The sequence below is a fragment of the Fundulus heteroclitus genome, chromosome 4, assembly GCF_011125445.2.
Source record: "Fundulus heteroclitus isolate FHET01 chromosome 4, MU-UCD_Fhet_4.1, whole genome shotgun sequence".
Classification (NCBI taxonomy): Eukaryota; Metazoa; Chordata; class Actinopteri; order Cyprinodontiformes; family Fundulidae; genus Fundulus; species Fundulus heteroclitus.
In genome coordinates this window covers 13,913,746-13,929,183 of record NC_046364.1, presented here as the reverse complement: position 1 = coordinate 13,929,183, position 15,438 = coordinate 13,913,746, and the positions used below count along the sequence as shown (strand labels likewise).

At 40.7% G+C, this 15,438-nt stretch overlaps 1 protein-coding gene across 4 annotated transcripts; it reads left to right on the top strand.

Annotated features, from left to right (window-relative positions):
• The first annotated feature begins 1,752 nt into the window (after positions 1-1,752).
• wdsub1 (WD repeat, sterile alpha motif and U-box domain containing 1) lies at positions 1,753-15,402 on the top strand. Of its 4 annotated transcripts, XM_021322508.2 has the most exons (14): positions 1,769-1,847; positions 1,973-2,059; positions 3,257-3,670; positions 4,998-5,185; positions 5,422-5,508; positions 6,046-6,139; positions 6,715-6,748; positions 7,325-7,365; positions 9,247-9,353; positions 9,519-9,536; positions 9,861-9,887; positions 10,027-10,206; positions 11,304-11,438; positions 13,829-15,402. In XM_021322508.2, the coding sequence occupies exons 3-14, from the start codon at positions 3,273-3,275 to the stop codon at positions 13,978-13,980; spliced, it is 1,461 nt and encodes a 486-aa protein (XP_021178183.2). In that variant the 5' UTR covers positions 1,769-1,847; positions 1,973-2,059; positions 3,257-3,272; the 3' UTR covers positions 13,981-15,402. The 4 variants fall into 4 exon arrangements, with proteins under 4 accessions (XP_021178182.2, XP_021178184.2, XP_035991977.1 ...); XM_021322507.2 differs by lacking the exon at positions 1,973-2,059 and having other exon boundaries at positions 1,753-1,847; XM_036136084.1 differs by lacking the exon at positions 1,973-2,059 and having other exon boundaries at positions 1,760-1,847; positions 3,251-3,670.
• Positions 15,403-15,438: the final 36 nt, after the last annotated feature.

Sequence of the window (15,438 nt, the reverse complement as noted above, 5' to 3'; positions counted from 1 at the left end):
TTTTTTAGCAATGGTATGAGCGGGGGGAAACTGAAAATAATATAGTTTTTTAAAAATTGTGTTTCCATCTGCGGTGAAGTAGACCATAAATTTGCATGAATGTACAATTTTAAAAGTCTGAAACAAATTTGCTATTTCTTATGAAAAGTGCATTGTCAGTGAAGAATCATCACTTTTAGGTAAAACTGTCAGGAGGTGAAAAAACATCTTTGAATCTGGTACTCCAGCTCTCTTTTTTTTAATTAAATGATAATGATGCATGGGAAAAAATACACAGGGAAAGTAAAAACAATTATTGAAATCATTATGTCGGTAAATATCCAAGCTCATCGGGCCCCCAGAAACAGTCGTGCTCCTTTTGTCTGCAGCCGACAGGAGATACGGATGCTACCCTTTGCCTCTTCCTGTCTCAGTGAATCAGGTGAAAAGGCAGCTGCAGAAACGAACCACAACGAGGCCACAGGTCCAGATGGTGTCACCCCCAGACTCTCTTAAGATCTGTGCAGACCAGCTATGTGGGGATTCTATAGAACCCCTTCAACTATAGCCTGAGAACCATTGCCTGTGGAAGACACTCTGCTTATACCAATAGCAAAGAAATCTCATCCATTATTTCTTGACAACTGTGGCCCTAACATCACACACGAAGAGAGTCCTGGATACATTTTTTATTAACCCATACGAGAACCCACCGCAGTCTGCTTAATGTCATGGGGTTGGAGTTACAGGCACCGTGAGACACTTATTTTAAGATTCTTATCTAGACAAAGCAATCAGCACTGTAAGAATTGTTGTTTTTGTTATTACTCAAGTGCATTTACACACAATCCAGCCTGTTTTACTGCGTAAGAAAGATGCCCCCACAATCACTTACATTAATACTTATTGTGAGACTGAAGGGTTGTGTGTCTGACCAGGTGGTCATCAGCACAGGAGCACCGCAGGCAGCAGTAGTCTACTCACTATTTATTTTCACTTTTAAGGCAAGTCAGAGTCTGTCTTCTGGAGGAATAGCCTACTTGGGTTGCAGATGGCAATGGTCAGGTGTATTAGATGGAAAAGACTCTGGGTGGGGAGAGCTGGTGGAGTGTCTTGTGTAGAAACGATCCAATCATTTTGAATGTGAACAAAAAAATAGGAAATGGGAAAAGACTGGAGTGGTCTGTTATCTGGAATGGAGACCGCAGTCAATCTGTATATAGAGGAACGTGTGGGGACTGGGCAGACTGTATTTACAAGGATTTTATACAAAATTTAAAAAAAATATATAAAAAGGGGGTGGCGGGTGGCTCTGTTCTGGGGACTGGTCTGAAACCTCTACAGCTGATTGTGCAAAAATGATGGTTAGTAAAATGGCAGTCACTATGGAAAGACCCCGGGCATCTTTTGCATAATAACATCAGTCAACAACACCATAGACATTGTAAAGACATAAACATTCATATACGTCTATGAGCAGCAATGCTCCAGAGCCTCTGCAGCACAGACGACAAGAACTCCTTCCTGCTCTCAGCGTGTAAAGAAACGAAGATATCGAAAGTTTCAATTTCAAAATTTCCTTCGGGATTATTAAAGCCCAACTGGACTGAATGCAATGTTATTTAATTCAAACTTTAAACTAAATCGGGTTAGATGTTATCATACCCCGCGCTATGCGCAATAAGTACAGATAATAATTCTTTTTTAAATAAATTTTAATTTCCGACGTTACCTTCCTGTTTCGGAGCTACAGCGAACGCAGCACAAGGGGAGCTGCGGTGACGTCATGGTCAGCTGAACGGGGGAGGAAGTAAACGCTGAACACTAGAGACTGGGGAGCAACGGGGAAGAATAACAACAGAAGACGGGTAAGAAATACTTTAATCGCTTGTAAAACAGGTTGCAAGAAGATTTTTTTTTTTTTTAAAACCAAAGTTTGTTTTGTGCTGGCATTTATTTTTCTACTGTTTCACATGGGTGAAATAATTCTCAGTCCCGAGGAGGAGCCGCTAGCATCTTTAGCAGCAACAATTTGTGAAGTTTAAACCCCGCTGACACGGACAACTAATGCGGATTTAGGGTGATGTTTAAGCTATTCTATTTTTTATAGAGAAAGAAAATGCAGAGATCCTATGAAAATAGCAATAATGAAACAATCTGGCATCATAAATAATTGCAAAAATAAATTAATATATATATACTACAAATAAAATTAAGAATTTACGAATCAAGACGGATTGATTTTTGACTTTGCAATTAATTTTATTATGCAAAATGGTGACAATGGCTTTGTTTTATAAAGGCATCTATTTTGAATTATCACTAATAATGACGTAATCGTCAAACAAACCCGCCAGTACCTGTTATAATAAAATGTCTGAACTTTCAAAGCCCACTGTCCCCTCTCAATCTTTACAATCAATGCATCTTCCTGGGCATCCTTCCTAGGCGGGGGTTCTTTGCCTGGAGATGATTATTGTTCACACAACTGTATTCCAATATCTGAAAAGAAAATCAATGTTTGTTTTTTTTTCCTTTTTTGTTTTTTACATTTATTTATATTTAGATTGCTTCACCAAAAACTTGTTTTTTGTCCATCAAAAGGCTTGTTTTGGTTTTTGAGTTACTAAAAGAGAACCAATAAACCCAAACGGATGGGAAAAAAATAATAATTTTGCTGATAATTTGGGGCTGTTGACCCTCAGATCAGAGTTTTCTGCTGGACTTCTGCTTCTTCACATGGGCCGCTTTTAGCTGCCAAACAAATTCAAGTCTTAGGCATTCTGAACAAAAAAAAAAAAAAAAAATCAATCAGGTTATCAAAGGTTATAACAACAGACTTACAAAATCTATGTTTATTTTAGGATAATCATAATATAATCCCCAGATTTTTGATATTTTTTATTTTGTATCCCAGCTTTTAAAAACTGGCTCAAAAAGGAAATAGTGAAACAGGCCAGGCTGTCAGGAAGTTCAATCATATTATGCTTGTGATAAATATAATAAAAACACAAATAGAAATATTATTACATTTTAGTCTGAAATATTGAGGTTCCAAACCAAAGATTTATAGGAACCATTTAGAAAACAGATTTGCTTATAGAAAGAAAAAAGCGAACAGAAAGATGCTTAAAATCATAATTTCTCCTTTGCATTGAGGCCTATATTGTAACTTTGTCTAGATTTAATTTTAAATGAGCCGTGTAAAATTACAATGGGAAATTGTGGGTTTGGTTCTTTGTTTAACTTTAATTTTCTCCTTTCCTGGTTTCTGCAGGGTGGGCTCTTTGGGGATGGCGTCTCTCATCTGCACCTTACGAGACCATCAAGACGATGTCAACTGGTGCGCCTTCTCCGCCAAACTGTTGGCCACCTGCTCCGGGGACAAAACCCTCAGGATATATAACACGGACGACTTCTCCGAGCTGCCTTTCTCGCCCCTGACGGGGCACGGCTACAGCGTCCACTGCTGCTGCTTCAGCCCCTGCGGCCAGTTCCTCACCTCCTGCTCCACGGACGCAACCACCGTGGTCTGGTCCATGGTGACGGGTGACATCGAGGCCGTCCTGGAACATCCCGGCCGCAGTCCCGTCAGGATCTGCGCTCTGTCCCCCGACTCGGTCCACATGGTCTCTGGTGCGTCCGATGGCACTTTGGCTCTCTGGGATTTCCCCTCTAAAAGACTGTCCAGGTAAAGCAACTCTTTGTGCCTCCCTGGAGCTAGAACAGTCGTTCAATTATTCACCGACAGGAAAAAAAAAAACATCAGAGCAAAATATTTTCTGTCGCCGGTGATGCAAAGAAACACAGATGCTATTTTATCTAGATTCTAATGAAAAGTAGAGTATATTTCTTTAAGTTAATCCTCATCAACCGCTTATAATTTTTTTTTTGTCAGATACAAGAAAGAATTTAACGACTCTTACACATAACCAGAGGATTTTTCTTGTGTTGTTTGTAAATTTGCTTCAGTAAAAACCATTTATGATCCGTTTAGATCAGGGGTGTCAAACATACGGCCCGTGGGCCGGATCCGGCCCGCCGAACAATTTAGTCCGGCCCTGTGGCTAAATGCATTATCATTATAAAAAATAATAATAATAATTTCCCAGTGTCCTGTCTGGCGATGTGGCAAAAATAATTGTTGTCTTAATGCCAAAAAGAGCTCATCAGATTTGACTTTCACAAGTGGAGCAGTATAGTGCTCCGCTTGATTTATGAATGTGAATAGTTTTATTATGATTCATGCGGGGAATATCTCAAATGATATGGACACTACAATGGGAAAGTAGGAAAGGAAGAACAAGAAGAAAAAAAGAAAAGGTGAAAGAAAGAGAGGAGATAAAAGGAAGAGAATGATAAAACAATTATTGAAAAAAACATGTACTTCGTTTAATTGAAAATATGCAGTTCCTATATTGTCCACAGCGCTGTTGCGCTGTGTTTTAATTAGCAGATTAGGCTTCAGGTGGGGAAAAATTCAAATCATTTCTTAATTTTTATCTGTTTGATGTATTTTGTCATGCAGGACAGTGTTTTTAAGTTCCAAAAAATGTGAATAAATGTTTTTCAACATTGTACAATCACTGTGATCAGTTCTTATGCATAATGCACTTAGGTAAATGTTTAACTGAGTAAAAGTATTGTTGAAATTGCACATACTTTTCTTAAAAACGCTGAGGTCATTCATAATATATTGTGTAAAAGTGAAATTAATTTAATATAAAAATCAACAACAAGTCCACATTTATTAGTTCTATTTAATCTTGCAATGAGTTTACTCGTGTGGCCCTCTTGAGATCAGATAAAGCTGTATGCGGCCCCTCAACCAAAATGAGTTTGACACCCCTGGTTTTAGATTAAATATCAGTAAAAGCATCTCGTCCCTACACCACGTGCCGCGCTGCTGTGTCAATATTTGCCCGCGTAGTATTTGACTTTGAACCAACGATGAGAGTCATTCCGTTGTTCATTCGGCTGCGTTTTTTTTTTATTATTATTTGTTTTGTCTCCTAAAGAACCGGGGGAGTGAGTGACACAACGATGGTAGCTTGCTCCTTCAGCCCCTGCAGTCAGATGTTCATGACGGGCTCCACCTACGGAGATCTGCGTCTGTGGGATCTGGAGCTGAACCCCCTCCTCGCCGAGAAGAATGCCCACGATCTGGGGGTCTTGTGCTGCAGCTTCGCTCCCAGCATCCTCAGCGGTGAGAGCCGCCCGTCGCTGTGGATTTATCACGCGCACGGTCAACAACCCTAAGTAGGGCTTTCTTTCTAAATCACCTCCTAGAGCAGTCGCAGTCAATGCCACGTTTTTCACTTCCCTAAAAGCAACGTTTTTCTAAATAAAGAGATTAGAGATAAGAGAACAGCAGCCTTTTAAAATATCTGTTAGGAAATGGTTTTCGGATTGAATTTATTTCAGTTTAATCTTGTTCTTCAGGCGGCCAAGTTGTGCAGTTTCGTTTGGCATCCTGCGGGCAAGACTGTCGCCTGAAGATCTGGACCCTTAACAAGTTCACCTCTGGAGGTACACATGTATTTAGATAGCTGCTGCCGAGTTGACTGAGTTGGAAACCCTTCCTCTAATAATACAATAATATATCCCGAACTGTAGCTGCAAATTAAAAAAAACGCCACAGATTTTGTCTTAACGGTCTAATCTCAAGGTAAAAAAAGATAAACGATGTAGAAAGACAGCGATCAGTCAGCGCGGTGTTGGTTGTTTTGTTAAATCGGCCATAGATGGCTATTCTATATATCACTGTTGTGTCACAAAATGTGGTTTCCACTGGTGGGTTATTCCACCTGTGGAATCTGCTTTCAATAGATTAGACCAGAGTCGACCTCATCTGTAATGAATGCACGAGAATAACTGAACCACTACCAAATGAGCCTACAAATTCATTTTAAACAAATCCATGCCATCCCAAGCCGAGCTACAAATCCTCACCTTAAAGGTCTGGTTTTCACAGCTTTGTACGACCCTTTGGACACGCTCTTGTGTGTGTGTGTTTTTGTGGACACAGAAAGTCTCAGGGACCACTCTTGTCGCTTTCCTTTGTAGGCTTTAAGATGGTCCTCCTACACACGCTGAGTGACCAGACGGCTCCAGTCCTCTGCTGTGCGTACTCCTCTGATGGGCAGCTGCTGGTGTCTGGGTAAGGTCCTAGCTAGCAAAAGGAGCACGTGTGGTGTGGAAGTTCTCAACTCGGCAGATAAAACTGTGTACAGCATCTGCTGACATCAGGGTTGGACAAATCTGCTACGCAAGCAAAGTAGAAAATATCATTCAAATGAAAGGGCTTGAAGAGTATCATTAGCACCACGGAGGTCCAGTACAAAATGTATACAAGTTATTCTACAAGCCTAAAAGCTGCTTTGTCAGTGTCAATATGAGACGAATGATATGCAGTCCTCTTCACCTTACTTCTAGTTACAGTCTAACCTCATGAGTACTCTCTGTTGCTGTACTCTGTGTAGTTTTGAAATCCTTATTTTGCTCTTAAATAGGTCAGTTTTCATCCCTTGATCTATTTATGATCGAGATATGGACTTTTATAGATTGTTTACTCGAGCAAGCACCATAAGTAGGCCACCATCTACCTTCGTGTTGTTGCAGTGCTCCTGGAAAACCACTAGAGGGAGACAAAGGATCAGTTTATTTCTTAAGAAGAGAACCTGGATTTGAAGTCATGTCTTAAACTGATTTATTTTTTATTTGTAATTCCTGTAGCTCAGTGGACAAGAGTGTTAAGGTCTATGATGCGGTAAGTACCCCTTGGGTGTGTGTATGTGTGTGTCCATCCATCCATCCATCCATCCATTTTCCAAACCGCTTATTCCTCATGGGGTCGCGGGGGTTGCTGGTGCCTATTTCCAGCGTTCACTGGGCGAGAGGCAGGGTACACCCTGGACAGGTCGCCAGTCTGTCGCAGGGCAACACAGAGAGACAAACAGGACAAACAACCATTCTCACACACACTCACACCTAAGGACAATTTGGAGAAGCCAATTAACCTAACAGTCATGTTTTTGGACTGTGGGAGGAAGCCGGAGTACCCGGAGAGAACCCATGCATGCACAGGGAGAACATGCAAACTCCATGCAGAAAGACCCAGGGGTGTACTTGAACCCAGGACCTTCTTGCTGCAAGGCAACAGCGCTACCCACTGCGCCACTGTGCAGCCCTATATATATATATATATATATATATATATATATCTATATATCTATATATATATATATATATATATATATATATATATATATATATATATATATATATATATATATAGATATATAGATATAGATATAGATACTCATTTTTGACACTTTTCCCACAGAATAATGCTGTTTCGCTTTACACACTGAACCACCACGACAGGTGAGTGTTTATTTTGCTTATTGTAAGCAGCTTTTTCAAACTATGTTTATATTTATTCTTGCCAGCCAGAATATCTCTTGTCAAACTGATTATTTTATAAATTTTTTATCCATCTTGTCATTACCACAAGAGGATAAAAGAAATATACAGATATTTTTAGAAATATACAGAGAAGTTTTTTGGCATTTTCTTTCTTTTCATTTTTGAGTCATTTGTAAATTGCAAATTTCAAGAGATCTGGAGTCGGGGGAGTACATATTTTGCTGCACCACCGATTCCAAACATTGCTTTCCATTTTGAAAGACGTAGGACCACGCTCTGTCCCTGACAGATAGGTCACAGATGAACGATCACACAAGCCAGTTCCACATCGATCCAGCCACCTGTGTCTGAAAAGGCTCCTTTCAGCGGCGGCAAATGAAAGTGCTTTTGGGGGGAAAAGGAATCTGTATCTGAAATAGAAGCGGGAAGATAGCTGCTGGGGAAAAGAAGCAAATTGAAACTTTAGACAGAATGCTTCCAGGAAACTCATTTGACTTTAGATTTAGAGTCAGAGACCGTCTTGATTGGAGGTTTAGCAAAGCTCCGCTCGCGGCTTCTGTGTGAAGCCAAGGAGCTTTTGTGGATCAACATTTCCCAGCAATCCAGCTTAGGTTTTAGAGAGCTCTCCCTCATTAACTCTGCCCTGACTTCCTTAAATCAGATGAAAATTTGATTTTAGATCAAGGGTTCCTGCACGGTCTGGGAAAGCATCAGGGTATTTGATTTAATTTTTTTTTTCTTCTCAGATCTTAAAATGTATCAAAGAGGAAATCAGGGTGTGCTGTGAAAAGATATTTGCCTCCTTACAGATTTATCCTGTTCTTGCCTTTGGGTCACACTTTAGTCTTTCAGATCATCAGACAAAAAAGACTTAAGTAAATAAAAAATAAAAATTTCAGATGATGACTTCATTTATTCATGGAAATAAACGATCAACCTGGCTATGTTCTGTTAATCTATCATAATAGCTTGATTAAAAAAATAAAAATTCAGGTTCTTTGAAAAGTAGAATATTATTTTAGACCAATAAAAATGAAACCTAATACAGATTTATGCTAGGTCCACAAAATCATTGGGACGACCTCTGTTCAGCGGGAGTTTAAGCCCCTAAAGGCCATTTCTGAAAAGCTGGCTCGTCACAAAGTGCTGCATCCAAATGGAAAGTTGAGTGGAAGGAAAAAATGTGCTAAAAAAAAATAAGTGCAGCCTTGAGAGAAACGCTTTCAGTCACTATAAGACTTCCAGTTTCATTAAAGGAGAATTTTGGGCTTTCATTAGCTATAAACCAAAATCATCTAAATGAACATACAATAAACACTTATTAAATTACTATAGAAATAAACTGTTCAAATATATTCTAATTTGTACAGATGGACATGTAGGGGGGCTGCTATAGTTGCACTAAAGTGTCTAACTTTATGATGATACTGACCCACTATTTAGCCTTGAAGTAGCTGAACTTCACTAATTTCCAAATGCAAAGCTCTCGTTTTTTTAGTTTTCACCTCCATCCTAAATACCAATCATAAAAGTCACATATATCTCCAAAGTTACCTTTTAAAAGACTTCAGATTTAGGCTCAGGTTACTCTATATTTATAACTGCAGGCAGGTTTGCTCTGCGGTGAGACGCCACATTACAGCCAGACAACCGACACACAGCGCGATCCCATTTATAAAACGTAACATAATAAATATTCAAGGGTGGACAGTAAGTGTGTCAGTGAAAAAAAATAATCAAAATCAGTTGCAGGAAGTATGAAAAACAAAATGCGTTGGCGTTATGAGTAATTAAGGTTTTCAGTGCTGCCGTTGATGCGCCCGCCCCCTGCTGCTGCAGGTACGTGACGGCGTGCTGCTTCTCTCCAACCTCGCCGCTGATTGCCACCGGATCCATGGATAAGAGCGTGAACATCTGGAGGCTGGAGGATGGGTGCAGCGGGCATGGTGAAGAGGGGGGGGGGGCGGGTGTACACAACAAACCACACCAAAAACAGTAAAATGGATTCATAGATTAAAAAACAAAACATCTATTTAGAGGGTTATTAACCATTGTCCTGTAACCTCTTGCTATTTTTCCCTCCTTCGCTGCACACGCTGCCCGATGGAAAGGCGGGAAGTCGTTGCCTGGTGAGTTTTAGCGTTTCATCTTAAATATCAGCATGCTTTCGTCGCTTGTATTCTCCGAACACACCTTCTGGATATAAGGCTGTAGTAGGTTTAAAGTCAGCCCTGTCACTTGAATCTGTAGCTTACAACTTTAAGCTGGTCCCCACAGCCCCCCCCCCCCCACCTTAGAGCAGCTCCACCTGCCAGCGAGGGACGCAGGTGTTGTGTGCCTGAGTGCTCCTCTTTTCATTACACCTCAGCCTCAAGCGTCTCAGGTTGCCTTAAAAGTGCTTTGCAGGTCTCCCGCTCACAATTATGCTTTTTTCCTCCTCTGCCGTGTTAAAGAAGAGGCTTCGGAGACGCCCCGTGAAGGTGAGGAGTGAACATGTGAAATCTGTTTAAGCTTACGACGCAGCCTGGGGGGAGGGCACCGTTTTTTCTGTTTTTTTCTTAGAAAGCGCTGCGGCCGTCAGCAGCAGCTGACCCCTCTCGCCTTGACTCGCCCTCGCAGGAAAAGCCGCGGCGGGCCGATCGAGGCTGCTGGTCGCCGATTGGTCGGAGGGGGATGTGTCAGAGTGGCTGGCGGAGGAAGGCCTCGGGGGATTGGCGGACAAATTCAGGGCCAACAACATAGACGGGGCCGAGCTGCTGAGTCTCACCAAGGAGACGCTGGCGTCAGAGCTGGGCATAGGTGAGGAAGACAAATGTCACACTCTGCTCAGTGAGAGCTCCACCACTTGTTCACTTCCTCCCTCTCCTTGTAGTCCTTATGCTCATCTTTTTTTTTTTTTTTTTGTCTGAAAATGGGGGAGAAAACAAACAGTCCCTCCGAGCTTCACACAGCGCTGGAGCCGACCTGAAAACCACGGCTTCTTTTAGCTACTCGCGTGGGTAAAGGGCAGCGCAGGGGATTAGAGCGCGGGGCGAAGGAATCGGTGCTGACGAGGGGTTTTTACCCAGCCAGATTACATAATGTAAGACTTGGTCAGTTCTGGCTTTAATCTGGAGCACTTTGCGGGTTACATAACCCAATCCTCAAAGCAGAATTTCCCTTAAGGTACAAAGTCGATTTTACACCTAATACCATTAAACTCTTAGTTATTTCCATGTCTCCCTCTTTTTTTTTTTTTTCTTCTCCACTTACAACAGCCAGAGTTTAGCTCTTATATTGTTTTTGTGTGTTGACGAAGCGACGCCACAAGGCTGAAGTCTGAGTGTTATGTTGTCGATTTCAGTCTACCAGCTAAGGCCTCGTTCGTCACGCAGTTCTCGGCGAACGTTTGCCGCGACGCCAACCAAATGTCGTCATTTCCATCCCACAGTCGCTGTCAATCACCCGCTCGGTTTACACAGCATCGGCGCCGTGACAGCTTGCGCTCACATTGATCTGTTTTTAGCAGCAGCACGAATCCCACCTCCTTAGCAGAGGCAACTCGGAGAACGGCGTTTTATCCACCGCTATGACAGACAGAGGGAGCAGTCTGTGCACGCTTCGGCCTCTGCAGGCACGGCCATACGAGTATTTTTACTTTCTTCTGTCCTTTTTAGTCCCAAGGCTTCTGTCTGCTTCTTGGTTTTGAACTGGACAGACGTGGTTAGCTCCCACTGCGTTCGCTCTCACCCACGCTCACATTTGCCATTCAAGAGTGAAAAAGTGATAAACGCAGGAATGACAAACGCTCAGAGCCCCACACCGTGATATCATGGCACATGGAAGCGATGGGCCAGAGCGCGTTTTCTGCCGCCGCACATTTCTTCACCCCTGTTTGTCTGGTTTCCTGCGTTCAGAGTCGGTCGGCCTGCGAGGCAAACTCCTGAGGAAGGTGGAGGAGCTGAAGAGCGACTCTGTGTGCTCCGGGACCCCTGATGAGTTTCTGTGTCCGATCACCAGAGAGCTGATGAGGGATCCGGTCATAGCTGCTGGTACGTCGACAGGCCTGCCTAATATTAGGCAGCCCCTTTTTCACATTTAGTCAAGTTACAACTACATAGCTAAATGGGATTTGATGTAATAGACTAACACAACACAAGACTTGGATAAATGTGTGAAAATGTGTGTGTACATATATATATATATATATATATATATATATATATATATATATATATATATATATATATATATATATATATATATATATATATCAGATATAAGATATGAATTCTCCTGTTTTGTCACATGTACAGGACTGTCTCAGAAAATTAGAATATTGTGATAAAGTTCTTTATTTTCTGTAATGCAATTAAAAAAACATGAAATGTCATACATTCTGGATTCATTACAAATCAACTGAAATATCGCAAGCCTTTTATTGTCTTGCAAAACAAAATCAAACATTTGAAAATGTCCATTAATGCACTCAGTACTTGGTTGGGAATCCTTTTGCACAGATTACTGCATCAATGCGGCGTGGCATGGAGGCAATCAGCCTGTGGCATTGCTGAGGTGTTATGGATGCCCAGGATGCTTCAATAGCGGCCTTTAGCTCATCTGCATTGTTGGCTCTGGTGTCTTTCAGCTTCTTCTTCACAATACCCCACAAATTCTCTATGGGGTTCAGGTCAGGGGAATTGGCAGGCCAATCAAGGACAGTAATGCCATGGTCAGTACACCAGTTACTGTGAGAATCTGATGTCGTCTCTTAACCACTACCATACTTGTGATTTAGTTTACTGAACCAAGCTGAGTGTTTTTCAAGGCTCAGGAAACCCTGCAGTGTTTCGAGTTAATTAGACGATTCAAGTGATTAGTTGAATAGCCTACTAGTATACTTTTTCACAATATTCGAATATTTTGAGATAGGATATTTGGGTTTCTTAAACTGTAAGCCATAATCAGCGATATTAAAACAATAAAAGGCTTGCGATATTTCATTTGATTTGTAATGAATCCAGAATGTATGACATTTCATGTTTTTTAATTGCATTACAGAAAATAAAGAACCTTATCACAATACTCAAGTTTCTGAGACAGTCCTGTGTGTGACTGTCAGGACTATATATATATATATATATATATATATATATATATATATATATATATATATATATATATATATATATATATATATATATATATATATATATATATATATATATATACACAAATGAAATCAGAAAAGGGTGGCATGCATTTTTTCAGCCCCTTTTACTCTTTTATCGGTATCGGCTCCGTCACATCTGGGCCTTGGTCACACTGGTCCTTTCTCACCAACCAATCTGAACACATCTCCATTGGAAGCTTCTAGTCAGTTCCTCAAGAATCTGTCCTTGGTCCCACGCTCTTCAACATCTACACGTGTCCCCTACACCAAATCATCAGTCGCTATGTAGTATCAGCCCATTGTTTCGTGGATGACACTCAACTTTACATCCACAGCACCCCTGTCCACATTCCCACTCTGCGTGGAAGAATTAAAAGCATGGATGAACCATAACTTCCTGCAACCGAACAGCTTCAACACTAAAGCATTTTCATTCGGCGCTCCCCGTCAGGTTTACTCATCCCTCACAACTAGGGCTGGGCGATATGGATTAAAAAATAAATCTCAGATTTTATCATACCAAATCCAATTAATCGATTTTTTTTCCTCCTTTTTGTTTCATAAAAAGAAATTAAAGAAATTATTTTAAAACCTTGCTTTTTATGTCAAGTATTTCGTCAGGGAGTTGACCTGAATTCAAAGTGCAACTAAAAACAAGCTGTGAAACATGCTTGTAAAACAAGATGGTAGCCGTGCCATTATAAACAATGAAAATATAACAAAACATTTGCTGCTAGTGGTATTACACATTGAGCTAAGAACAGGCTTCACTGCACTTGTGAACATCAAACTAAGTAAACAAAAAAGTAAATAAGTAAATGAAGTACCTCGTATTATGGTAAAAAAAAAAAAGTTTCCACTCAACAATATTTTGACAATACATTTGCCTAAACATATATTCAGCATCACATGCTGTTCTCTTCATGGAAACCCAATGAGTGTATTGGCAAAATAAAATCCAGATTTTCCAAAAAGGAAATCTTAAAGAATTGTAAATTTGAATTAATCGATTAAATCGATTTATTGCCCAGCCCTACTCACAACCCCCATCATCACCTTCTCTGGTCTGGACATCCCACTCTCCTCTTCTGTCACGGGGCTTGGACTATTTTGAAAAGAATGGGCAGATTTTTCTTTGGCAAAAAAAAAATATAGAAAATAAATTTGAGTTGAATAAAATAAACTACATGGGCACATATACTCTGTGTTACTAGGCACTTAAAAAGACGGGAGTTGTTTTGTTATTAATAATCCCACCTTCTCCAACAGATGGCTACTCGTATGAAAGAGAGGCCATCGAGAGCTGGGTCCACACCAAGAACCGCTCCAGCCCAATGACCAACCTTCCCCTGCTGACGACACTCCTCACCCCCAACCACACGCTCAAGATGGCCATTAGCCGCTGGAAGACCAGCCAGTAGCTCCCTCTGGCCTGCTCCACGACTTCTTCTAACGCTGCATCTGGTTCACATCCGTTCTCGTGGATGGGTTCCTCCTGGAGGCCCAAAGCTGGACGGGGCATGGAGAAACCATAAATATAGATCTGCCTGGTATGCGCACCCTTTATCAGACGCTTGCTGCTGAGCTCGATTAGAGCGGTGATGACGATCGCCGCCGTGGACAAAATAGGGCGTGGCTTAAAATGTAATCAACATTTTAAACCAATTTTAAAAAGCCGGGAAAAGAAGAAAATATTTCACTAGTTCCTTTTAGTTCAGCAGTTCTGTTGGTTCTTTGATATTTACTTTGTACTTAGTTTCACAATTATATCAGCAAAAATCACACATCAGATCAAGAAGTACTAGAAGGTGTCGATCTAGCAAAGCCAGCAGATCACTTTATCCCGGCGGCCGAGTCCGACCGTTGCCCTTCTGTTACCTTGCAAATATTCATCACTTTCATTTTCCTCCTTTACTTAATGGCTTCTTAAACTAGCATTTAGGTAGCGAGAACCCAGTTTACTAAAGGGTTTAACTTATAAAATAAAATAAGTTTTTTTTACGTTGGGCCACAGATTCTCACACCAAGTGCATTTCATGTCTTCAGGTCACTTGTATTGGAAGCAAATTGGCAACGTTGTACAAACTGAAAAACATCTGTTCAGAAATGTTATATGACATAAATTTCCTGCAAAAGCCAGTTTTTTGTCATGTGAAACAAGATAAAATCATAAATGTGATTTACTTTAATATTGTGATATATATTTGCCACCTCATGTGCAAATCACATCAACATTGTGCATGTGCAGTATGAATATTTCCTACAGTCTTAAATACGCTGAGCTGTGAGCTATTGGACAGGCATGAGCGGTTTTGGACCAATGTGCAGAAGCAGCTTTCCGCTGTCGTCATCAATACAAGAAATCAGGAAATCAGTTTGGAAGAACTAGGCTGACATGAATCTGTTCTGGGGGAACATGGTGATCTAGTCCTCCGCTTTTTCTGTTGTGTATTTCTAGAAAATGTGCATAAAAGATGAATATGTTCATTACTTATCAGAAAATAGGCCAAACTGGAGCGGCCTTTAACTGTAATACCACTGATAGCCACTTGGTGCATGTTTTGAAGCATCTCTGGGTCTTATTGGCATCCAATTAAAATCAGTTACAGTGCCAGCTACTCCAATACTAATAAAACTAATATATATATATAAAGCATGCTGTCTATGGTCCTTAAATTTCACAATCTGTACGGACTGTAGAGAAATGGTCACTTTTCTTTACAGAAAATCTTTTTAGTTTACAGGTCTTCAGCATTGACTCGTTTCAATACAGAACTTCTTGGTGTCATTGAAGTTCTGTTTTTCCTTCAAAAAGGAGTCATTAAAACCTCCATTCATATGCACCGTTTTCCCTTTTACTGCAAAAAAAGTAACGTAGA

Bases quoted from the DNA above. Each gene is read 5' to 3' on its own strand.
- wdsub1 (XM_021322507.2), top strand. From the start codon at position 3,273: ATGGCGTCTCTCATCTGCACCTTACGAGACCATCAAGACGATGTCAAC. The intron at 3,671-4,997 runs GTAAAGCAACTC...TGTCTCCTAAAG, and splicing joins CCCTCTAAAAGACTGTCCAG to AACCGGGGGAGTGAGTGACA. The intron at 5,509-6,045 runs GTACACATGTAT...TTTCCTTTGTAG, and splicing joins TAACAAGTTCACCTCTGGAG to GCTTTAAGATGGTCCTCCTA.